At 38.7% G+C, this 24,334-nt stretch overlaps 1 protein-coding gene across 1 annotated transcript in view; it reads left to right on the top strand.

Annotated features, from left to right (window-relative positions):
• GFRA1 (GDNF family receptor alpha 1) overlaps positions 1 to 24,334 on the top strand; it is a 142,595-nt gene that overhangs the window by 108,153 nt on the left and 10,108 nt on the right. Inside the window, exons 6-7 of the mRNA XM_048945933.1 lie at positions 34 to 168; positions 2,777 to 2,955. Coding sequence (XP_048801890.1) covers positions 34 to 168; positions 2,777 to 2,955 — 314 coding nt within the window. The remainder of the gene's footprint in view (positions 1 to 33; positions 169 to 2,776; positions 2,956 to 24,334) is intronic.

Below are 24,334 nucleotides of genomic sequence, written 5' to 3'. Positions count from 1 at the left end.
CTCACAGTACTGTACTCCTCTGTTCTTTAATAGGCACAGTGATGACACCAAACTACATAGACTCAAGTAGTCTCAGCGTTGCCCCATGGTGTGACTGCAGCAACAGTGGTAATGACATAGATGAATGCCGGAAATTTCTGAATTTCTTCCAGGACAACACATGCCTTAGTAAGTACAAAATTAAAATATGTTGTTATGGAAGCTTTAGCTTTTTTTTATGGTGTTCCTTTGTTGTTTGAGTATGTTGTGATACATGAAGTCCATCTCCTTGCACACTGTAAGCATGGTTCTGCTGTAGGCATAAGAGCTAGAATGGAACAAACTTCAGCAAAGAAATATTCCTGGTACTACAGCTTATGGGCAAGATTGTAAGTGCAAGAAGCAGTTGGAAAAAAGTTCAAATAACTGAAGTGTATCATATAGAAATATGTTTACGTATTTGGACCCTGGCAATCAGGGAGCATCTATGCAAGATATTACAGCAGATCAGGGCCTTGTGTATAATTTAAGAACTTTGTGTTAAAAAAAAACAACGGCATGTATTTATGAAGGATCTGCTGTAGGTTAAGTATAAATTGGATTATGTTTGCAGTTTGTGGCTATGCTTTGGGTTTTTTAGGTTACTTGCTATCAAATGTCTGGTTTTAACACAAGCCTGGATGGTACCTTCTTTCAAGATTTTGTTGAATTATTGACTTTTTTTTTCAGTCCTGCTCACTCCCAAATTGGGGACTGTTATAAATTTCAGAATGGCTCAGTGGAGTCAATTTTGGCAGGTTCTCCTTTCAAATTTCCTGTCTGCCTGGAGCAGCATAATTGGATGATGTGGAGTGTGCACCAGAGTTTTAATTTCAGATAAATGAGGAGACCAAAAGAACTTGGCTCCCTTACCCTGGCAGAGCAGAAGTTGAAAGGATACATGTTTGTCCTCTGAAATTGTATTAGAGTGGCAAGCACAAGGAGAGAAAAGAATTACTTAATGTAAAGGACAGTGTTGGCAATGAAGCAAAAAGGGAGATGTTGGCCATACATATTTAGGCTTGGAAGTGGAAAATTTTTAGCCATTAGACTGAAGTTAAAAAACAGCCTTCCAGCAGGAGTTCTGAGGGGGAAAAAATCTCCCATTTTAAAAGTAATTATTCATCAGATTATGAGAAGAAGTATACACTGTTTCTTTGTGCAAAAGGAACAAATGAACTTGATGATTCAGAGTGTCCCATCCAATTCTATATGCTTGCATTCCCACTAACGAAGGGATCAGTCTGTGCTTTAGGATAGGGTCTGAAAATCTCTATTTGTAGCTCCTCAGTAAACAGCGCTTCTGTGAAGTCGTGGGGAGATTTGCATGCAAGAAGTGAGTTACCCAAGTTGCTATTTGATAAACTATTTACTAAGCTTGGGAAGGAAAAAAGAATTACTCACAATTACTTACAGGAAATAAAGGAAATTCAAACTGTAGCTGTGTAAAAGTTAATAATACGGCCTAAGACCTCCTTCATACGTAATGGTGGTGCCATTTCTATATACCTTGGCACATCAAATTTTATTAATTTAGGAATATTGATTTCTACAGTGTTACAGATTCCTTTCAAAAATTTTAGGCATGGAGACTCCATGGTCTTTCTTTTGCTACTAGTTTGAAAACAGAAAGGTTTCTTGGGTGTAATAAAATGTCTTTTCCCTTCGCAGAGAAGAGGAAAAGTTCTATTTATTTTTTATTGTTAACGTCACTAATAGCCTAATAACAAATTAACAGGAGTTACTGTTAATTTAAGAAGTCATTCAGACACTTAGGAAAACTTTCTATGTGGAAAATATTGCTTTATCTATTGCTTTATTTAGGTAAAAATAGGAAAAATTCACTCCAGTCCTACAGCTGTGTCTGCATCAAGCCAACTGATTGCCTTTTATAAATCTTTTCTATGTGCACTGGAGTTCTGAGAACTAATATTGGAATAAAAAACATCTTTCTCAGATGAGAATTAAATGTAAATTATTTTATAAGGGAAGGAATACCACTGAGAAGTAGTATTAATAGCTTCCGCATATTAGTCCCCAGTGAACTTGTTTGATTTTTTATACAAAGAATTTGAAATAAGAAATCCCTAAATCCGTGTTGAATCCCCAAAGACCTGATTAAAAATTGTTTTTCTATTTGTTTATTAAAAAGCCCAACCAATTTACTCTTGCCATAAACATACTCTTTAATCCCATGAAACCATGATAAGCTTTTTAACTTTTATATTGTGAAGTTTTAGTTTAAGTATGCTTCCCTCACCTAATTATGCAGATTTTGATTGAAAACTGTAAGGAAGAGACTGTCTTAGTTAAGCCATTTTCTAGTTATGAGCATATTAGTTTTAATACAACAAGCTGTAGAAGTGAATCAGTATTGTATTGTTTCAGTTTGTAATGTTACATCTCCTGCCTCAGTTAAGACATAAAATTCAAAGTATATTTTAAACTGTAAAAGTAAATTTTGGATGCTCTTTGTTGGTAACAAATACGATTACAGTAAGACCAAGGGCTTTTGTCAAGAATGACTGGGAGCACTGCACAGGAGAGGCTGCATTGGATGATTATGTGGCTCCAGACTCTTAATTCATGTTTCTTATATGTTCAAAATTAAAACACATTTCTCAAAATAAAAATTGAGTTTCTGTAAGTACACCTTTTTTTTTTAATGGAATAATCAATAATAATAAAAATAATAAACAGTTTCTGCTTTCTTCCATTTGTTTTGAAGTAGAAAATCGCCTGTAATTTCTTTTTACAGAAAATGCAATTCAGGCTTTTGGTAATGGTACTGATGTGAATGTGTGGCAGCCAATTTTACCGGTACAGACCACAACGGCCACAACTACAACAGCTTCCAGACTTAAAAACATAGGTTCAGAGACCACCAACAATGAAATACCCACCCACAACGATTCACCAGCATGCGCAAACCTGCAGGTAAGAGTCTTGTAATTGTTGCAGTGCATGAAAGAAAGTTGTTCATGGAGTTGTGTGCAGTGAAGTCCTGCTGCATGAATACAAACCCGCATTTGAGTATTTGTTTATTCCCATGTTGTAGTTACAAGCCGGATGCACTCCAAAATATCAGACACTGTTTTAAATAAGAAATGCTCAGATTTCAGAATGGACTTTTTGCCTCTCTGTTACAGAAACAAAGGGTAGTAGTATTTAATTTGGTAGCACAGATTTGGATATGAATGTGGTTCTCTTAAATCCTGCCAGTATATTTAAATTAGTCCCCTGAGTAAACCAAGCTCAGGGAGAACTCTGAATGTTAGCTATCATGAAATACTGTCTTTTCCAAGCTTCTTTATTAGCTTACTGGCAGTAAATTTAAGGGTGGGGGTTTTTTGCCTCTTTTTTTTTTTTTTTTTTTTTTTGTCTGAGTAGGTGTGAGGGATGAAGAAATGGTGCAAAGATACAAACTGTTTTGGATCAGATGTCCTCCTAAAGTGGGATCAAAGTTGTGATGTGATTTTGGCCAATGGCTGCAGCCATTTTGTTCGTTGTTTCAGTTAGCCTATTCGTGGTGTGTCACTGGATTTTAAAGAGGCTTATCAATTGCTCAAGGCAGTGATGAATGTGCAGCCCTTAGAAAGTGTGAAAAATTTGGGCAGGAGAGAACTGTGAAATCTGGGCAGGAAACAGCGTAAGATAACAAGCAAGGTAGATTAACATTCTTTTGAGGCGTTACTGACTCAAATATGCAGAATTAATAGTAAATAGTGTTGAATTCAGGAGCTTCTGTTTTAATTTGATTCTTCATATCTGTACATTCATTATTAGTTAAGGTTTGTAAGTTATTGATGAACAGAAGATAGTTGTAGGCACTACATTCCTCTATGCAGAGGCCATTTCACCAAATGAAATATGCTAAAAAGAACTGTAATCTTTTAAATCTGGAACTCAGAATATCTAGCATCTAAAGCAAAAATGACTTCAGGTATTATTAATTCACTTCATGTTATATTAAGGAGTTCTGAGATAGAGATTGCATTTTCCTTCAATTTTTGTACAGCTTCCTATAGTGTAAGGCCTCCAGATGCTCCCAAAATGCACAATAAATAATGAGCTTAAGAAGTGGCAAGCAATCACAGTCTCACTGGTTTTGGTTTGATTTGCAAATCCTCTTCAAGCCTCAACAGATGTCCCAAAGTTCTGAAAATAAAAGTTCTTCCCTGTCCTCCCTACCTCACTCATGTTAGTCTGGCATTTTGAGGCCATGTTCCCCATGAGATTATTAACAGCCGTGCTGTGGCTTCAAGTGTTCCCCTGATACACTGGATGGAAGTAAAGGTCTCTAAGGAAAACAGCATCCTTTAAAGAAATGATCTGCTGTTTTGTAGAAGCTATAGATATGTTGGTACTCAAAGGTCACCGAAGTTACATGAATCACACAGATTTATTCTTGTGAAATACAACATTCAGGTTACAACTTTTTCTGCCTCTTCTGTGTCAGAATTAAACCACGGAGAACAAAGCTCTTACATTTCAATGCATCTTTTTAAAGTAACTTGCAAAAAGTGCCAAAACAAGCCTACTTTTTTTTTTTAACCTGTGTTTATTGGACGGTGTGGTGCCACTTTGCACATTGAGACTTCAACCTCAGTTCACATTTTACAGAAGAACTGAAAGCATTCATATCACACTTTGAAAAGTGTATTCATTCCAAGGCTCTCCTCCTATGAAAAAATAGGCCTTTGTAGTATTTTCAAAACATGAAGTCAAGCTACTGAATCTGAAGGGCTTTGTTATACACTTAGCATCTGAGCAGAAAGATTTCAGAAAGGCAGTAAAGCCTAAATATTCTGAAAAGGAGAATTAGAAGCATAAGTATGGAAAGACAATGACAGAGAGGGGGTAAGGATGTGATCGCTGAGATGCTACAGGGCTGAGTATCCTAGTTAGTGGATTTCAAAATGCTGTAAAGGAAGAAAGAGCAGGAAGTGATTGATTAGTATAAATTGCCATAGAAATAAATACAGTAAGGGAGGAAAGAGCAGGAAGTGATTGATTAGTATAAATTGCCATAGAAATGAACAAATACTAACCTCCTGAGGTTGTAAAATACAGGGCATTAACCCAGTCTGCCAAATGTGTCACTGGCTGAGCAATTTTTATACATTTTTTCCTGACTTGTTCAGAATGGTTGTATGAAAAGCGAGAGTTCACTAATGGTTTTGTCATTCTGCCATGTACTCCTGCGCACGTGCCTACTTGGAGTCTGGGATGGCTACAAATGCTTAAAGAAACTATGAGATACTCTTTGTTTATCTGAAGTCAGTATTTATTTCAAATACCTGCTGAAGGTTTGGACTTTAAACTCAAGAAATGGTCCTTTGTTTCAGTGTACCACTTCTACAAGAATTTACAGTTCATTGTACTGATCTTCTCTTACTTCCAGCTGATGCAGAGAAATGTTGATTTTTGGTATATGCTTATGATATGTTTATATATGCATGGATTTGTACACTGCATTACTGTTTTCTCTCCCTGAGTTAAATTGGCACACTGTCTTTTCCAGGAAGATGCTTAACTTCATCAAGAGTCTTTCTATAATCATGGCTTACAGCAAAGTTTTATAAATACAAATATTAAGCAGTGGCTAGCTTTATACAAAATGCCAAATTCAGCTATTTCTGAGGTGCTGTATGCCTATCAGAGTCTACAGCACTACATTAAAAATGAATAGAAGTTTTAAAAAGTGAACAGAAAGGCAGATGAAGGCCAGTGATGTTGTCCTTACACAAGCATATTTTTTTATCTTTTTTCAGGCAGCTGCACTCTCATATTTACTATTTAGTGACCGTATTTATTTGTTTGTCCTTCTTTCTTGGTCGTAACTGGTATGTGCCAGTCAGAAAATGATTATGGTATTCATTCTCATGTTCTGCCACCACTGCTTGAACCATCATGTTGGATTATGTGAAAAGGACAAGAGAATTACTTTGGATGTGCACTCACTCCATGTATTCTTCAAGAAAAATGCTGCTTCTGCATTTAGGAAAGATACATGGAAATGAAAAATGATACTAAAATATACTTCAGATGATAGATGAGACTAGATTAGACTACAGTCATCAGAGATAAATAAAATATTAAGGCTTTCATACTGACTTTACTATAATATTTGAATGAACATTTTGCACATGACTAAAAATGTAAGAAATCAAAGTGGCTGAGTACATTTCATTCTAGTTTTCTGCATCAACTCCCTACACAAAGGCAATATACTTTGTTTTCTCATGTTTATTACAAATGTCCTGATCTAGGTAACCTTGGTTCAGCATTCAGATGGAATTTAAGGTTTTTGTGGTTTTGATTAACTGTGAGCTGTGGAACATATAACTGAGATATGTGGCCCTTCAAACTAAAGGCAAATATTTTTCGGTTGAGTCCAGCATGTCAATGTCCTTTTATTCTCAGCAGGAGATTTCCAGATTTAGGAGGTAGGATTTTAAAACCTCAAATATTTTGCAGGGAAACAGAGGAAAAGAGGAAAAATGTAGGTACTTATAAGCAAATTTTGTGGATTTGTTGTATGACTGGGAAGTGTTTATAACAGTGTGGGTGATGTTGCATGCTGTCCATAGATTTCTCACAATTCCACATAAACTTGGGACTTGGAGAAGAATCTATTATGGCTAGCCTTTAGGACAAAAGCAAGTGACAGAATCCACAGTTCTCTGAGGAGAGCAGAAGTTAAACGTGACTGAGACTGGAGATGACTGTCCTTTTAGCTTGTAGGTCTAGGTTTTGCAGATCTTCACCCCTGTGCCTGCTAATCTGGTTTTTGAAATACTGTCTACAACTATCTAACGTAGCTTTCTGTGTGCCACATATTATTATTATTACAGGCATTGTGTAGGTGTTGGGAGAGGGTTAAAAGCTTCCATGTAGTGCTGAGGATCAAGACTCAGTAGGTGTGGAGCTTCGTGTGATGATAATGGGTAGTGGGTGAGCATAAACAGGGATCATGGGCAGCATGTACAGTTTAGTTGATTAGGGAATAGTACAACTGTCAAGATCGTACTCTGAAATATAGACAAAATGAATTTCATTTATCCCCTGTGCACACCAGTCTCAGCTTGTCCATATGGCTGGTACCCTCTTTTCTATGGTCCCTCCACACCACCTGTGATCATTCGGCTTCTTTTCATTTTGTGGAAAAGCAAGCGCTGTCCTTTCAAATGCCCTGCCTATCCTTTTCCCTGGGAGACGTTGTACTTGGACCTCCAGACATTGCAGCTGCACAGAAAGTTCCAGTCTGGAGCAAAAGATGGATGAGAATATAAAACTCCCATTGCTGTGCCAGAACAAATTGGAAAAAAAAATAGAATATTGACTAAATGTTTCATATGAAAAGATTTAAATTTACTTCCTGTATTTCCAGGATTAGCTGACATAATGGGGTCAGCTTGCTGGTAAAAGTGATTTACAGTACACCTATTGGCAGCTTCTCTTCTGAAAAAGCAGCATCTTTAATTTGCTTCAGAGGCTGTACCTAAAGGAGTCTTTCGTGCTTTACATGTTCAGATTAAAATCTGGCAGCTAGGGGTAGTTTAGTTTCATGTTTAATTGTTGCATCCTTCTAATCTGGACAGCACTAAACAAAATTCTGTTTCACTAAAACAGAGGCAGCTTTGTCCATTCACATTGATGTCAACAAAGTTAATCCTTATTTTCTTCAGCAGCATTTTGAATGGGGTCCTCAAAAATGTGCTCTTAGAAGCGTACAGTTCCTTGACACTGTATTCTTTTACTTCATGATTCCTTGTACCTTTTGGACAGAACCCAGGAAAGTCAGGTCACTACAAGAGAGGCTCAGTTCTCGTTTCTCTGTATGCTTGTTTGGATATTCATCGTTGTGAAAGTGGCCAGCAATCCTGCATTGCTGGCATTGCTGTACATGCAGTGTATCTCAACAGCAAAAGGCCGCTTTGCAGTGAACATAGGCTTACATATGTGCTAATGGTGTATCATGTAGACTACTCCCACTGGAGCAAGGCTGCACTTATGTTCTGCAGTGTCTTTGCCAAATAATTTCAGGACCACACAAGATGAATGATTTTAAGCTTGCTGAAATCCTGCTGAAGTTCAAGATCCGATTAGCACAGCTGATGAATTTCTAAGAAGAGAGAATCTTTTGCCTCTTTTGAACATCGGGGGAAGAGTTTGAGGATGTAGCCAAGTATTATACCCTATAGGCTCATATATATCATATGAGTGACAGTATTGCATCCACTGTCAGCAGTCAGCAGAAAATAGTTCACATATACCAGCCTTGGCTGAGCTTTGCAGTTAAGCACAGGGCCCTGCTGCAGGAGCTGTCAGGATTTGTAAAGTAATATGTAGCCAAAACTCTCTTCTGGTAGTAATGGGCACAGCTCTGTTGCCATAATCAGCACTGCTCAGATGTGCACCAGCTGAAGCAAACATTCAGTCTTTTTGGCATATAGACAGGGCTTTATGTTTGATCATTAGAGCTCAGTGAAATACTTATAGTGTTGGAAGTTGGGTATAATAAATTTCTGTTACTGAAGGATAACAATAGCAAAATGGTTTATTTTACATATTAGAATTACAGTTTAAATTACGTTTTTCTGACGAGTATGCTTTTCATTATACCAAAATATTGGGCATGTATACTGCTGGAGAGCATAATACTTTAGAATTATTTCATCAACGCTAAAATATTTTACAGTTCATTTAAAAAAAGTTTTAATAGCCTGAGCATCTTTAATGTATTATAATAATACAGCTCTTTATAGCAGACTGTAAAACTCTAGCCTACAGTTTTAGGAGTCATGCAATTTTGTTTTATAGTTTAATAATTGTTCAATTGAAAATGACTATGAGGTTACTAAAAAGCACTTTAATGACTTACAAAAATACAATTTTATCAAAATGTATTGCACACCTTTATAGAAATTAGAATTTCTACGGACAGGTTATAGTTTTCATCCTCAGAAAGAATTTTCCAAATTGTTGCTATTAAAAGCAGAGGTAGCATTTGCAGCATTCCCCTAAGCCACGGTTGCTTCTACGTTTCTCGTCAGTATCCCTTGTAGGAATAGCCACAGAAACACAAAGTGCTAGAATAAACCAGAGTCAGAATTCTGAATCACATCAGATAAGCCAAATTGAGCCATTCATAGGCCATGTTATTACTTTATATGGTTATTTATCATATTAAAGGCATTCCTAATGTCAGCCAACTTTAGTTCTCAATCAAATATCTGGTCCGTCATACATTTCCCTTCTGTAACAGATAGCTTCCTATAGCCTTCAAAATCAGCTGTAAAATAGAGCACAGTATTCTAACCTAATTTTAAAGCATAACTACTTCTAATAAAAATTCTAGGGCATTACGTTGTGATGGTAGATGTTTAATCATACTGTCTTTGAAAGTACAGTTCATAACATATTGTGCATTTATGGAACTTGACAAAGTGTTTTGTTTAAGATGTAATGTTTGCAGTTAGCAAATATTAGGTTTTGTCCATGACTTTGTTTCCTTTTATATATGTGCATGTGGAAGTAATTCTGGCTTCACTAGCAGGCTGGCCCTGTTGCAAAGCAAGTGCAGGCAAAAAAAGCTCATGCCACCGGGTTCCTAATAGAATGGAGAGCTAGAAAAGAATCCTTGAAGTCCCTAGTACTCTCTTATTTTTACCACAGTAATTTGTGAGAGTCCTACTTACAGACCAGAATCCCATTGAACTATATATTCTGAGGGCTTGTGGTGACAGAGTGCTCCTGACCTTAAAATCCTAATTACAGTTGTCTGCAGTTAAGGTAGCACCTCACAGACTTCATTTATTCTGAATGCCACTTGGTGTATTGCAGTGCTCTAGAACAATAAATATTTTACCATTATAAATTATGTTAATATGTTATCTACATTAAACCAGGTTAATACTGACTTGTAATATTTAAAAAGTATATCCACAGAGACACGAGGAAAACCAAAGTAAAAGACTTGCACTACCTCAGATAATGGAGACAGTTGTCGATACTGAGATGTTTCTTTATGAAGTCTGAAAACAGTCTGATAGCTGCTAGAATTGATTAAATTTTAATAAATCAAATCTTTCTTTATCAATTCTGTCATTTTTTGCAAAGAATTGTTATTTTCTAGGCAAACAGAGGGACTTGCTGCCAATTTTATGAGACTTCTACAATTGACATGTATTTTTTAAACACTGCATTGATGGTTTTGATTCGTAGTTTGCTGGCTTACGACCAGATGACAGTGTAGAGGCTTAGTAATTTTGGATACTAAGGCAGTTTAACCACAGATGTGTGCAACGTTGTGAATCACTCAGTCTTGAGAAGGATATGGCGTAGAGGAGTTGAGAAGTGAGGAGGAGGGACAGCATAGCAATTGGGTGCATGATATCTTCATCCCATCGTTAAGAAGGCTGTCACCGGGGAGACCACAATGTGTTGTACAAGGGTTGCACTGAAAGTAATGCCTCCTATTATGTTACATTCATCCACAGTGTCAGAGGCAGGTGTTGGTGGTATGGCAGTAGAGCTTGAACCTTCCCACCAGTATTCCATTATATTCCATTGCTGTGTGACAGATGGCAGCAGAAGGGCAGTTGACAAAACGGCATCTGACATGGAAGCACAGATGATGTAAATATGAGTAATTGAATTCCTCCACATGGGCAAAATGGCACCCATTGACATTCATCAATGCAATCAGTGGGCGTGAGCACAATGAAGAGTGGGTGGTATGTTTCAGCAGTGGTGACGGCAACATGAAAGACAAACCTCATTCCTACACCATCCACAGCTGCCACACCACAAAATGAAGAGGGTCTTGATCAGCTCATCGATGTGAATTGTCAGATTATGATCAGGGAATTGTGCACAGAAATACATCAGCTTCAGTGTATGAGAAACAATAGTGGCAGCGTTGGAATATCACAGAGGTTGTGGCAGGTGAGTCTCACAAATGCTTGTGCAGAAAAAGAAAGAACACCAAAGAACACATCGGCTGTGACCACTACTACAAAAAAATAGTTTCTGTAGCTGAGAATTTGCTCTATTGTGTAGTGTTATTGTGCTTGTTGTATCTGTTGTAGTTTCCATAGAAATAAATAGGAAGTATTACTTGCAGAGCAACGTATGTATATATTTCTGGTTCTGGGTCTCAAGGTTTCCTTCAGCTCTTTTCCTGCACCCTGGCATCCTCAGAAGTTGGAAAGGTGGTTTCACATCCTGGAGTAGGATTGTGGGGCTGCCCTTCATGGAGTCTTTTCCCAAAATCTTTGTTCCCCGATATTTTTGAGTGTTTTCTTGTGTATGATTGGGATGAGAACTCCTCACAAATGGCTATTCTATTCACATTTAGTTGATGTTCTTTGGTTTGATGTCACCATTCTGCGCTTCTTGCAATTGGCTTGCTGTGAACTCCTGAGTAGTTTTATGCTTCTTAATGATATACAAGTTGTCTGTGTATTTTACTTACCTATCTCCTAGTGCACATTAAAACTGTTCTGCTGTTTGGGGCAAGTAGTCAATTCTATTTTGTCTACTGTTATGGCAAAGCATGGTGTAAAGTTCATAGGTTTATGCTTACAACTCTGTCTGATTTATGTTCAGTCCAAAATAATTTTGAAGGAGCTATGAATGGGATGGTATGCCAAAGCCCATACCCTGTTGTCGTGGGTCCTGGGCAGTCGTGATGCAAACAGAGTTTTCTACAGAGCAACCCAGGCCTTGAAAACCTTATGTAGGTGTATAATTGTCTCTTACTTGGTAACTAGATGTTGTTCAAATTGTGTTCAAATTTACTTGTTGCTCAGTTCAGCTGATTCATTATTAAGAATATAGAGTTGAAGCATTCTAGGAAGATATATTAATTCAAATAGTCCAGTGCAGATACAGGACTTACAGAAAAATAGAAAGGGGTTATTTGATGTTACCCACTGGGTGAAAATGGGTTTGAAGGCATTTACCATAATTTCAAAACTAAATCATATAGTGTTAGCTTTAAGCATACTTCCAGCATCTTGCAGAACATGCCATTTGTGGAAGTGGATGTGGCAGCTTTCTTCATCCTCTTAGTCTCACCGCAACAGTACATTTCTTGGCACAGACCTGTAACTTTTCCTCTGCAGCTCTAAAAATCCCCATAGCAGCATCAAAGAAAATGACACTGCTTTTAGAGAGAGAGAGATTCCCTTAAATTCATATAAGGAGAGCCATTCTAAACACCTTCAAACACCTTTCTGTACTATTGGAAACCCTCCTTCTTTCAGAAAATAGAAAGTTCCCTCTCAGGAAACAATAACCGAGACTATCACTACCTATGGATGTAATATTAGCTGTTAGCCCATTAGCTCAAGGTACAGGCATATCTATTCCATCTCGGAAACCTCACTTCTTGTTAACTGTTAATCTTCATTGCATCTTTGCATCTTTTTCCTATATGGCCTTTCCTCTCTTTTTTTTTTTTTTTTTTTTTTGTCCCTTCTTGCATATCCACACTTTTTTCTTTAGGTACTCAACTGTCTCATAGTCTCATTCTGATATGAAATTTAGCACTTTATTTTTCTTTATTCCTTGTGTCTGATGTAACATCTACATACAGATTCAGGGGGAGAAAAGGACAGTAGAAGACTGAGTAGGAGGGGTGTTGAGCCCATATGGCACAGGAAAAGCCTCCCTGCCATCACTGACTTGGTTAACCTGGAAAGAGGAAAAGGTGAGGGGTTGCAGCCATGCTGGCAATCAGTAAAAGATTGGACTAGGTCTGTATTTTGGTCTGGGAGAATGTCTGATGTGATCCTGTTTCTTTATCCTTAATTAAAGAGAATAGATTGCATCCCTCTACCAATAGCAAAGCCAAGTACATAAGGGTTGTTTGTGCATGTAAAGTTATTCGGGTCTACAGAGGTAATCATGTGACCTATCAAATTCTGTGGTTTGTTTTTTACATACATAGAAAAATGAACTTAATGCTGCAATTAACAATTACCTGTAGGTACATCATGTCAGTCCTTGATTTTTATATGTAAATTACAGCTCTAAAAAACTACTCAAGTCTGTAGGTATCATACAGCAGATATGATCCAAAACCTTTCAGTAGCAATAAAGATCATTTCTTAGGAATAGTTTTATCCTAGGTAAAATCTGGAAAAGTCTACCTAATCAAAGACTGTAACTAATCATTCTACATATCATATTGGTGACAGTGCAGCCTAGCTATTGAAGTGCTATAGTTCAGAACCCTTCCCATAGCATGCCTAGATCTTTCAAGTAGTTAAACCAAGTTTATAGTACAGGAAGTAAAACATAGCTTTTTAATCAAATTGGCTAACATATATACTGTTAATAAAAAAAAATTACAATATCAAAACATCTGAACATAAATGTATTCTGCTTTTAACATGTCTGCTGCTTCTTCCTATGCTCTTCACTGTAGTAAAATGCTGGAAATAAAACGTATCTCACATTCCCTGCTTATTTTTTGTCCCTGAGACTTTCTAATAAGCTGTCTCACCTGAATAACAGATCTTTAAGTTACCTTTAAGCCGTCTACTCTACAACTTCCAACTTGCTTTTGAGTTCCAGAATTGAAGATGCTGTCACTCACTTCTATTCCTTGCATTCAAACTCAGTGGGAGTTCAAAATGTTTACTTCAGTCTGTACTTTGGAGAATGAGAACCTAGCTATTTCACATCAGATTGAAGTTCTAATCAGTGGATTAGGCCTAATAATCCTACCTCAGGTTAAATCCTCCTGTGTGGTTAGCTCCTTCTGTGAGCCACTTTCTGTGATCTTTTAAGCAGACTGACTGTTGTGCATAATGCAGGATATTTTTTCATAGGTTCGCTTAGCATGTATCCTAACGAATTATAGGATTATCCTCCCTCATGACTCTCTTAAAAGAGAATTATGTATACAGGGCAGTAATTAACTAAATACTGCATTACATAGTACTAATTTTTTTTTCCCCAGATTGACATTTTCAGAAGCCTCGAATTGTCTCTAATTCCAAGAGGGTTGTGCATTATCAATTGCACAAAAACATTTGGATGTGCTGAGTTCATGCTTAGCTTTTAAATACGTACATTCAAATTTTTATGTACATGGAGAGTAAGGTGTGTACTAGGTAGGCCCCAAGTAGCTACGTGCATTGGCTGTAGTGACATGACCTCTGCAGTAAATTTGGCAAATTAAGCATGCACAGATGAATGCAAAACATTTACAAGGATCTGTGAAAAGCTGCTCCTAAATTTGTGTCTGCATAAATCCTATGTGTGCTTGTGAGAAGACTGTTTGATCAGAACTTTCCTGATCAACAATGGAATGTTTTTTACAGCAGCATGCCCACTCCTAGTAAGGGTAGTGCACTCACAGTTGCACGTATCTAAGTTAAATTCTTGAAGACTGTTGCAAATAAATGTTCTGTGTGTGTGCTATTTTGCACACTTCAATCACATATGCACTATAATTATCCAGTTCTGAGGGCAAATTTAGGAATTTATTCCTACAGGGAACTTCCTGAGTGCGAATTCAGACGTCAAATTCAAATTCAGAAGGAATAGTTGTTCATTTTTCATATTTTGAACTTAATTAGTTAGGCATATTCATGCAACTATTGGCAGAATTGTGCTCTCATCGAGTCAGCCTAAACCTTATTACTTTTAATTAAGATTTCCTGATTATTCCTAAGCATTCAGTCATGGTTATTTGCAGATGAGAAATTCCGATTGTTATAGGCACAACTGCAAAGGTTTAGATAAAAACCACACATGGTCTATACGCAGCTAATGAGCTTAATGAAGATACTTAGAAACCATTAATTAAGCAGAGGCTTTTCACCTTCAGGGTGATGACTGAGATATGATGTTGTATTTAGAAGCAGCACTGACAACTCTTTGATAAGTGCTCTTAGTGAGAGAGACATGTTTTTTGGAAGCTGAACATCACATGAACAGCCTCTGAAATACAGGTCATGCTGGCTCTTGTAAGTGTAACAGGGACTGAACTCTGGCGTTTCATGAGCGTTTTAAATAGAGCAACTGGCAAAGTTGCAACTCCAAATAATCTCTGAGCCAGTGAGATGCATCTGCTCATATGCTCTGCAATCCTCATTCATCATCTGCTGCCCTGTGTTACTATAAAGGCTGTTGTTCTGCAATTATGTTCATCCATGCACAGCGTATCAGTAGTGCTATGTCCTGTGCTGTTCAAGTGTGAGAAGCGTAGTGATACCCCAGATCCCATTTTAATGATGTTCTTAAATTTTAGAAAGGCTAATTCCATCCTGGCTGCTAAACACAGCTTCCATTTAACCTGTTAAATTCACTTCTCACTGCAAAAAGCTTGTCTCACAGAAAGGGAAATTAAGAGCATGAGGAAACATCTCAAGTTCTTTGCAGTATTATAGACATACATCCCATTAATTCCGTAGCTCCTTTGATGAAGCGCACTGTCTCAGGTGAAAATTATTAACACTTTTGTGCACTTGACCTGTCCTTTTAAGAGAAGTGCTCCAGATCCACCTCCTCATTTCAAAAATACTACGGAATAGTTTGTGTTGATCTGATCTAGATGAAACTAGCTATCTAGAAATATAAGGCTATATGTCCCACTAATAATCTCCTGAACTATCCAGTCTGCTACAACATAATACTTCAAACTGTAGGGAAGCTATTCAAAATAAATCTTCGAAAGCTTTAGTATGGAAACCTGGCAAAATATACCCCAAATGATGGCTGATCTCTATTTTATTCACATTGTTAGTATTCCTCTATTTATATTCTCAGGCTTATTAAATGTAAATATAAAAGTAAGCCTTCTGTCCCTCTGTGAATGATTTGTGTGATGAAACAAAACAGAATAATATCTTACAAATACAATTTTGCATAATCTGATAATTATTTGCATAATCTGGTTATTATGGGCTCTGAATTTTTTTAACATGGCTGTAATTTACAAACATCTGAAACTCCCAATACTTTTTGTGCCTATGAAATCATTTCAGTTATGGAGAAATGTTTCTTAGTGTTTCACTAAGCTCAAATTTGAGGCCATGCTTGCAAGTGGTATTAGGAAGTTTGTGCTTTCATTTGTTGCTGCGTGGAAGATTTCCCACTGGTGCTGTGAGACCAGGCCAGTAAAGAATAAGAAGAATCATTCTAATAAGGTCGTGCTGTTGTAGACCTCTCGCACAGAAGAGTTTCTCTAGTTATTTGAATAGCTTCATTAGCTACAATGCAAGTGTTGTGGGTGAGAGCATTGTGTAAATAATGGATATGAAGAAAGCCACTATAATATAATCCATTACAGTATTGCATATTCTATTGTAGTCCATTAAAGAGAAATAAGGCTAGATTTTGATTTCACTAATTAGAGGGAAGGTTCGATCTTTTTCTCCTCCACTCCAGTGCATGAAGAATGAAGTATATATATTTAGAATGCTACATCGGAGTCTCTTTTAAATACTGAATTTTAACATGTATTCTGCAAGGGCCTTTTAATAATGTCTAGGAAGCTGATAAGACAAAGGTCTAGGTGATCTGCTGGTAAGACTATGGTTGTTTTTTGTTGTTGTTTTTTTTTTCTTTTGGTCATCACGTAAGTCTGGTGAAACTTAAGAAACTTAAGCATATCACTGAAAATGAAATACCAGCAATTGGAAGATGATGAGGGGACTGGAGCAGCTCCCCTATGAAGACAGGCTGAGGGGGCTGGGCTTGTTCAGCCTGGAGAAAAGAAGGCTGCGGGGTGACCTCACTGCAGCCTTTCAGTACCTAAACGGAGCGTACAGAGAGGAGGGGAATCAACTCTTTGAAAGGATAGATAACTGCAGGACAAGGGGAAATGGGTTTAAGTTGGGGGAGGGAAGATTTAGGTTGGACGTCAGGAGGAAATTCTTTAGAGAGAGAGTGGTGAGGTGCTGGAACAGCTGCCCAGAGAGGCTGTGGATGCCCCGTCCCTGGAGGTGTTCAAGGCCAGGTTGGATGGGGCCCTGGGCAGCCTGGTCTAGCATTAAATGTGGAGGTTGGTGGCCCTGCATGTGGCAGGGGGGTTGGAGATTCATGATCCTTGGGGTCCATTCCAACCCTGTGATTCTGTGAATTGTATGATGTTAATTCACTTTCAGAAATCAGAATGACATCAGAGTTTCTTAATCAAACATACTAACACAGAATTTGAATGCCTGTCTATAACAGTATGGAGAAAGATAAAATGTCTAATGAATGACAAGTGACTGGGGTTTTGCTCTTTTCAGGGGGACCCAATGATGTAACAGGGGGTGATGGGCACAAGTTGGGACATAGAAAGTTCTTCACAGCTTCTTTGCTGTGTGGGTGACAGAGCACTGGAACAGGCTGCGTAGAGAGGTTGTAAAGTCTTCTCTGGAGATATTCAAGGCTCACCAGGCTTCTGTGCAGCCTACTACAGGTTTAGCAGGGGGTTGGACTTGATGATCTCCAGAGGTCCCTTCCAACCCCTTCAATTCCATGATTCTTTGAAATAGATTATTATAAACACAACTGACAGATTCACCTGAAGATGTCTTATATTTCATGTTTAAAAAAAATCCTATGTTTAGTGACTCTGATCTTTGCCAAAGCATAAACTATTTTGAGTGAAATTTTCCAAGCTATGTTTGTGGCTCCGGCCAAATTTAAAGGGAACAGATGTCTCTCAGAAACACATTGTGCCACAGCCTGTTTTTGTGGTAGTCTCACCTTGGTAAACTTGATTGCATTGCTTAAAAGTAAGCTTTCTGATATTTTTATTCTGAGTGGTATTTTCAGCACTAAAAAGAAACATGGCTACTGAGACGAGTACTGCAGTAAGTTCACTAAAATTTCAGCCCTCTGTGTTCTACAGATACATCTGTGCACCTGCGGAACTCAGCTACAGGATTAGGAGAACAGGGAGAAAATGCTTTAAATTTTTATTTCAGTGGCACTTCTGGAGAGCAGACTGTGCCAAAAATGCAAAATTTCACTAATTAATCCAAATCACAGCTGTTCAAGATTGAAATACTTTAAAAGCAAAAAACAATCTCTAAATCATGTCATGGTTTAATGGACTCAGTCATAGCCACGTAACTGCGGATGTGAGGAAACAAATGCACTGGGATTGAAGGGTATAAATAAAACAGGGGGGTTAGGGGGGATGTGTGATGGGCACCTCAGCTAACAGGCTAATTTCCTCTGCCTTTCTGTGCAAGGTTATATCTGTAGCCTTTGCTTTTGAATCCCTGTAATTGAAGCAAATAGCTTGTTATCCTAAGTGTTTTCTAAACCCTTTAAAGGCTGACCACTGCATTTTCGTTGCGTGTGTATCTGTGCTGGCACAACACGCACGTGCGTACACACATGGTTAATAAAGACAGAAATTTTGAATGTTCTTAGTTTCTTAACCAAAAGCAGATGTTCGTGGTCGTTCTCTTCTCCCCTTCCCTTTAAAATTCATGAGTGAATACAGTGCTCAAGAAACCAGCAATAATATCCATTGCTTCAGGTTGGTGCAGCACGGAAGGCCGCTCCTTGCACTGCTCAGCGCTGCGGGCCTCGTGACGGCTGCTGCTCGGCAAGCTTGCCTGATCCTTCCCTCCAGCTGCAGAAGCAGACGAAGGCACCCTGGTCCTGCTGCCCGAGTGCGGTGGCAATGCATGACCTCTGTTCCCTTCCACCTCCTGGCAGCTTGAGGCTGGATGCCACATGAGGCTGATGCATGGTCAGCGCTTCCCTGCTGAGCCCTATCCCTGCAGCTCCTTCGGGTATCCCAGGCAGCTGAGCTTTTCCTTGCAGGGCCCCGGCTGGACACCATCCCATCACCTGCCAGTCACGCTTGGTGCCAGCCCTCCTGCTGCCTGTGACGGCATGCGTGGAAATAGGAAAGGCAGCGCGGTGCCTGCATTCGTGTGGTGCCTCTTTCAAGGCTCATTAGTGCAGTGCAGGCCCGTGCTGTTCTGGCTGAGCTGCTCGCAGTCCCATCATAGCCGTGGCTGACAGCTGCTCAGGAGTGTTTACAGCACACTCCAGTGCACCACGTAGCCTGGTCTAATAGGGGAGGTAGGCACTTCACCTGCTGCCAAACAGAACAACTTTGTTTGCATATTCGGACACGCAAGGGCACACACTCTAGCCCAGGGACGTGCTGTGGGATCTGTATTCCTTCAGCGGCTTACCTTTGTTCAAAATTAAAAGCAGAAGTTGTTTTGTAACGGGGATTGTAATGGCTTCGTGTTCATGTTTCTGTTCTTTAGATGCTGTTTGGTGCACAACAGCCAGATGCTACCTGTTACCACCGCATATGGCGCTGGGTTGATAGTTGTAGTAAATCACTAGAAGAGTGGGCTTTAATAACGAAATCCCAAACAACTCGTCTTTGGATTACGTGGCTGTTCTGTTTCATAAACAGAGGAAAAAAACAAAGCCTAGGCAGCCTAAGCCATTGAGATATTAACAAAACTTATTCCATCTATGCTTTTTAGTATTCTGTTTTTCTTCTCTGCCCTTCTTAATGCAAAAATATTTGCTTGAGGCAAATCCATAAAAAGACCATATTAGGAGAATTGCATAATATCCTCTAAAAATAGGAAGGAGGAATCTAGGACTTCAGAAATCCTTTTTACTTGGAGAAATAAATGACTGAGCACGAAAACAAAATTGTAACATGTTACTGTACTGCCATGAAAGGTAAGTCAGGCAGTTCAGTTGACTTGGCTTTGTGTCATATTTTGTACTGTGCTTGCTGGGAGACTAATTGCTTGAAATAAATATTTGAAGATCTCCATGTCTGGTCCTTGTAAGCTGTTTGATCAGTTTGGTATTTCTGATAGGATCTGTTTTTCGTAAAACCTTAAAATATTGCTGCTAGACACTGTTTGTGCCGCATTGTCCCAGCCATATATATTTGTGCAGTGAGGGATGGGGCTTAGGTAGACCTCATCTTTTTTAAAATAATGGATCTGGGAATGGTCAAGCAATGTTCATGCTGTGCAGGTCATTTTTCCGCTTTTCCCCACTTGCTTCTGCTCCTTCTGGGAGACTTATTTCTGATCTCCTCCTCTCTATCAAATTTTCTCATTGTTTTCAAGTTGAAGAGGTTGGAGGGAGGGGGTTTTCTTATACCTGCACTGGACATTATCAACTCTTAAGTCTGTTTCTCAGATTTGTATAGTGTTCAGTATCTGAGCAGCTGAGGGGTACGGGGAGGTTTAAAATGCACCTTATGAAAGCCAGAGCTGTCTGAAGGTGAACTAGACAGCTCTGCCGCTGTGCAGTGTTGCCCATTAAGCCATTTCTGTGGGTTTGAGATCAGATCTGACTTGCGATTTGTGAGTGGTTGAGTTGGTAGAGCAGTGAGTGGCTGATGGCATGGAGCAGTGCTCGGGGTTGCTGGCACCCTGGCTCAGCTATGGGAGAGCTTTGGGGGGAAATCCTGAAAAAGCATGCCTTCATAGAAGAAAAAGGGCAAGAGTTGTCATTTTAAGTTGGGTGCAAAGCCTTGCGTGAGGATTGTAATGCTGGGAGATGTGGGAATCTGAACAGACTGGCTGATAAACTGCTCACTGCGTAACACTGCAGCCTCTAGAACTCTGTTTCCCCAGTGCGTATTTGGGTACAAGGGGATAAGGGGCTTGTTTTATTTAATACATCTCAGCTGAAGAACTTGTGATTTTATTTTTACTGTGCTGGGTATTATCTATGTGGATTTAGAGACTAGTACCTGCAGTATCTTGGTAATACTTGTTTTTAAAATATTTCATTCAGTGTATGAAATAGAATAACAGGACTGTGGTGCTTTTGAGCAGAATGTCCATCGATAATTTTATGCCTTGAGCTTGCATCTTTAGGATTGATTCACAAGAGAAAAAGAGAAAGAATAACAAGCAGAAAAAAGGATCTGACTTCTTTGTTGTAGGCTTGTGCAAAGCTGATTGTTTCAAAAGCTTAAATATCTTTGTACTCTGCCTCTGTGGTATGGGCTTCAGAATTATTCGGTGCTGAATTGGATCCCTGTTTTAGTGGCCTGTGTCTCTGACCTGCACTTTGCTTACTCTTGCAACTCTTCCTTGTTGAAGGTAATTTATACTCCAGTGAGGCACAGTACTACCGTGCTAATAAGAAAATACTATTGACAGTTGTGATAGATGCACCTACCACTTAGTGTGCACAGAAGACTTAAAGTGATTGCATTTTTACAGTCTGTGTATTTCTCTGCTTATTGTTTGTGTCCTGCTGTTAGAAAAACAGCTTAGTTGCATAGTAAATCTCTCCAATCAACACCAGAAAAGAACAGAAAAGAACGTGCACCCTCATTTGTTAGAGCTACTTCAGAAGGGTGGTCATTTGAAGGATGTATTCCAGGAAATTTGTCCCTCTTTTTCAGAAAGCCTTGTTAATATGAGCAAAGCTAACCAGGCATCTCAGGAGAGGATAGAGGCACGCTCATTAAAATTATCTAAAAAGGCAACCCATACAGCAGATATCTGTCATAATGATACTTTTGTTGTCTCTCTCTGCAGTGTCTAAGCAATAAGTTCCATAAGGCATGTAAGGCCCAAAGTGTGTAGCTGACAGCAAGGGACTGGTTTCTGAACTCAGCTGCTCACTCTGTGCCTGTTTGCATTCAGGTCCAGTGCATTCAGTTCCCTTTACATCCTTCTCCTTCCCTCCTCTCCCTCCAAATTAAAGCTTACCTCCATTTGGAGCAGTCCCCAGTCAGACCTTTTGCTTGCTGTGAGTAACATAGATGTGCATGCTATCGTGGATATATAAAAATACTGCTGGATGACAAGCTATAAATAATGTGAGTATGGACTCCTGGTGAGATACTGCTCTAATGTTTAATGCATTTATTAACCATGTAATGCTGTGATTTGTAGAAGCTGGATTCATAATTACAACACAGCATTTCTGGGAATAAATCCATACCTATAGTGTTTGCAAAGGATGGGGGCTGAGGAATGTGGGGTGTGGGAAGCAGAGTTATTAGGTTTGGGAAATCTTGCAATAGTTGTTAGGTGCTGAGCAAGAGAATTCTAGGTTACGATGTGTCAATCAAAGTTGTACACATAAACTCATTTAGGAGATATTGGGGTATGAGGAAGATGGAGGTTCGCAGATTCCATTTTAAGTAAGTATTTAAATGAAAGTGAGATAAGAAATCCCTCTATAAACAATATTACTTTCTTCTTTGATAAATCCACCAGCTCCTCTCCTGGTCTCAATCCAGATTTCTTTCTGAGAAGGAAAGAAGCAAAATTTTGCTTCTAGGCATGACAATTTTTTTTCTATCCTGGACATGCAGTTGGTTTCTCTGCTTACCCTTTACCATGCCCAACGCCTTCATTTGAACACTGAAAGCCAAAGGTTGTGAGGGCCCAAACTAAGCTTGTGTGACAAATGCACACTGTACTGAGGAGCTCATCATGAGGTGCATGAATACGATTATATCTAAACATAATGTGTTGCTTTTGCTACCACAGAGATAAGACTCTCTGTGAAAGCAGATGTTCATTTTTACAGAATATAAAAGCTTAAGTGAGTGCAAAATTTTGGCAGTATGGGGGCAGCTTTGCCAGAGTAGCCCCCATTACTGAATTACAGTTCCCTGCAAAGCCAATGTGAGTGTCAGCTCATCTCACGTAACTCGTTGTACAGTCAGAAGCATGTTACAGCTGAGTATGTCATTTGCAAATGCTATTTTACCTCAGTGAAAGAGATTTCATACTTCTTTCCATATGTTTAACCAGTTATTTTAAGCTGCTTTTCTTTCACTTTTTTTTTTTATTATTATTTTTATCAGCTTGTCTTTTGTTGAATGATATATAATAATAATTGTAAGTAAATTTGAATACTGACTTATTTGCCATTTGCATATGCAATTTTACTCCTGCAGAATTAGGTGCTTCAAACCCATCTCAGGAAACCTCCTTGCCTGGTTCATTGGGCAGGTAGGAGGCCTGAGGTGGGGGTTTGGTGCTCAATCTTTAGTCTTTTATAACAAACTGCTCTCATTTCGCACAGTTGTTGATTGCATAGATGCTCACTGTGTGAATTGTCTGCAGCTGTAGAAGATGGGCACAGGTTTCTGTTGTTTAATTTTTTAGGATAATGGAAGATGTTGTGGAGTATCCCAGTGGTTGAGGGTATCCTTCATAATTCAAGTGCATCTCCCTGCTTGGTTGTATTTCCACCAGGACAATCATCACAACATCCAAGTCCTTATTTTTAACCTCATATCAGGTGTTCAATCACTGTGGCACAAATACAGCAGTTCTGGTGCTTGCAGAGCCCTTTGTAGAAGACTGAGGAAGAAATAATTTTCCCTTTAGGTTAAAATTGCAGGACATATGCTTTCTATAGCACTCTCTTCAACACATAGGACTTTTTCTTTTTCCATTACTTGTGATTTAGTGATGCACTGTTGTATTACAGTAGTGCAGCCTATGCCAGCATTTCCATTATAACCCATTTTTACAGGTTTATAACTCAACAGTAAAAATGTACTCTTCCAATTTGAAACTTGGCATATAATGTCTCATCCCTTCTTCAAAGTGATATTTTTTCTTTCACTCTGCCTTTTCCCCCCAAAAAGAGGCTGCATTTTTTGCTGTACTTTTAAATGGGAGAAATTATTCTCTCTAATAGCAGAGAAGTCTGCCTGATTATTAAAATTACTTTCCAATTCTAAGAAAGTAGGACTTGATAACAGAGGTTGCAAGTGAATAAGTGTTGATGTTAAAATTACTATGAATAAAGAGAAGTACGACTTCCTAAGCTAAAGCTAGGGAATATTGATCATAATGATTGGAAAAAACTTTTTTTGGTGTTGGTTTTGTTTCTGCGTGTCAATTTAACCCTTAAAATAGTTTCCTCGGAAGTAAATATGATTTAGCTGCTGTAAACTATTGTTTTTCAGCCTGAATGAAGTTAGGGAAGACTTTACTACATATAAACAAAATAAAGATGTTTTTATCCTGAGGAACACAGAACTGGAGGAAGAAAAATGTTGACTTGTAGTGTGGTGACAAGCTAGCAAGAGTAGGTTGTGGTTAACGCAGTGTTGCAAATCTAGAGCAGTACGCAGTAACGAACAATCCTTCCCATAGGCAGATGCTTCTATGGACAGGGAAATGTAGCACTGAATGTCTAGGTTCAGTGCTAAATTGGAGGGTTTTTACAGTCCTTGTAGTTTACACAGTTAAGATCTGAACATCTGCTTATAGCTCCTTTTAAGCCCCTCGCTTCAATTTCAGTGTAGTGTGTTTAGGATAAGAGAAAATCAGGATTGAAGTCCAGTTTCTCCTTCTTTATC

This window comes from Lagopus muta, chromosome 5 (assembly GCF_023343835.1).
Source record: "Lagopus muta isolate bLagMut1 chromosome 5, bLagMut1 primary, whole genome shotgun sequence".
NCBI lineage: Eukaryota > Metazoa > Chordata > Aves > Galliformes > Phasianidae > Lagopus > Lagopus muta.
The sequence above is the reverse complement of the archived record's forward strand: the minus strand, read 5'-3'. Positions and strand labels throughout refer to the sequence as shown.